We start from the raw sequence: 1292 nt of genomic DNA, 5'->3' as shown, positions 1-1292 counted from the left end.
GCCATAGTCACAACGGAGTCGACCAATCAGAATACTATGGTCCACTACAAATTGTTCAAACCCTACATTAGTCCATCTAGTGAGCACTAATATACACTAGTTTTTCTTCTGAGACTCTTGGGATATTTCCAGGGCACTGGATTTTGGAATTGTGGATTCAAACACCTCAAAAAACGGAGAGTATCCTAAATAGTGAGGGAATGCAAAAACAACTACTAATTTTCTTTATCAAATCAATTTAAAAAAATGATCACAATACCTGTCCTTTATTTATCCCAGGGGAAAATGTCATTTTCAGCAAAACTCTGATCACCAAATTTCAACACAGACAAAAAACAGAAAATCTATGCAACCAAAAAACTGTGCAGTGCAAATGAGCAGTGTGTAACTGAAATACATGATGCTGTCTGGTGGTTTTATGAAGTATGTTGGTTTTCAAAGAGGAGTTGGACAATTTCAGGAAGGAAAGACCTCCTGTGGCTACGTTCTTGCTAGGGAGAGTCTCAGAGGATCATGGATCACAGAGACCAGAAAGAAAGCTGCAACTGTGGGAATGTTGTTCTAACCTGGTCTCCTTGACGAGCTATCACAGAGCCAGCTTTGACATGATGGAGGGTGACTCTTCTTTCAAGAAGCCCAGGGTCCTACAAGAGTAAAGTGTGGGATTTAAAATAGTAAAAATCATTTAAGATTAATAAGAAATTATTTTAAAATTATGGAATACATTGAGGATGCATGTACCTGCAGTTGGATGATGCCCTGTAAGTCTCTCTTGGCAGCCTGGAGGATTGTGTTGCTCTTACCGAGGTGGACGGCGTCAGACTGCCCTCCACTGTCAGTGTAATGAAACACTTCCGATGGAGTGTGCTGCATTGTAACGTTCTTTTTCAGACTAGACTAAAAGGACAAGAGCATGACAAACATGGAGGGACAGAATTAGTAAACAGCATCAAATAACTGGATAGAAATAAACATTTACACCGTTTGACATTTATGTCAACCTGAGTTTAAAAAGATGTAGAAAAATAACAGGAAACTCTTACTTTGTGAGTGGCGGGACTGGATGGAGTCTCCTCTATTGTGACTCGAGCTCGTTCACAAGCCATGTTCAGGTCATTTCCTGTCACTACAGATAAAATGACAACAATTATTAAGAGTCTGACAGCATTGTGACATTATTTAACAACAGTAATGACTTTAGAGTGGATAATTACCACAGGCAAATTAATCTTTTATTAATGAAAACAGTGTTCCACCTGTAATATCAGCTGGCATTGAGGTAGATCGCAGCC

At 39.3% G+C, this 1292-nt stretch overlaps 1 protein-coding gene across 1 annotated transcript; it reads right to left on the bottom strand.

Annotated features, from left to right (window-relative positions):
* Positions 1 to 250: 250 nt before the first annotated feature.
* Positions 251 to 1286, bottom strand: LOC112139694 (patatin-like phospholipase domain-containing protein 7). Its single transcript, XM_024262516.2, has 4 exons — positions 1257 to 1286; positions 1044 to 1126; positions 742 to 897; positions 251 to 644 (listed from the first exon to the last, which is right to left on the bottom strand). Exons 1-4 carry the CDS (start codon positions 1273 to 1275, stop codon positions 519 to 521), a joined length of 384 nt encoding a protein of 127 aa, XP_024118284.2. The 5' UTR covers positions 1276 to 1286; the 3' UTR covers positions 251 to 518.
* Between the last annotated feature and the right edge of the window lie 6 nt (positions 1287 to 1292).

The sequence above is a fragment of the Oryzias melastigma genome, unplaced genomic scaffold, assembly GCF_002922805.2.
Source record: "Oryzias melastigma strain HK-1 unplaced genomic scaffold, ASM292280v2 sc06617, whole genome shotgun sequence".
Lineage (NCBI taxonomy): Eukaryota > Metazoa > Chordata > Actinopteri > Beloniformes > Adrianichthyidae > Oryzias > Oryzias melastigma.
This window is presented reverse-complemented; position numbering and strand designations above follow the sequence as displayed.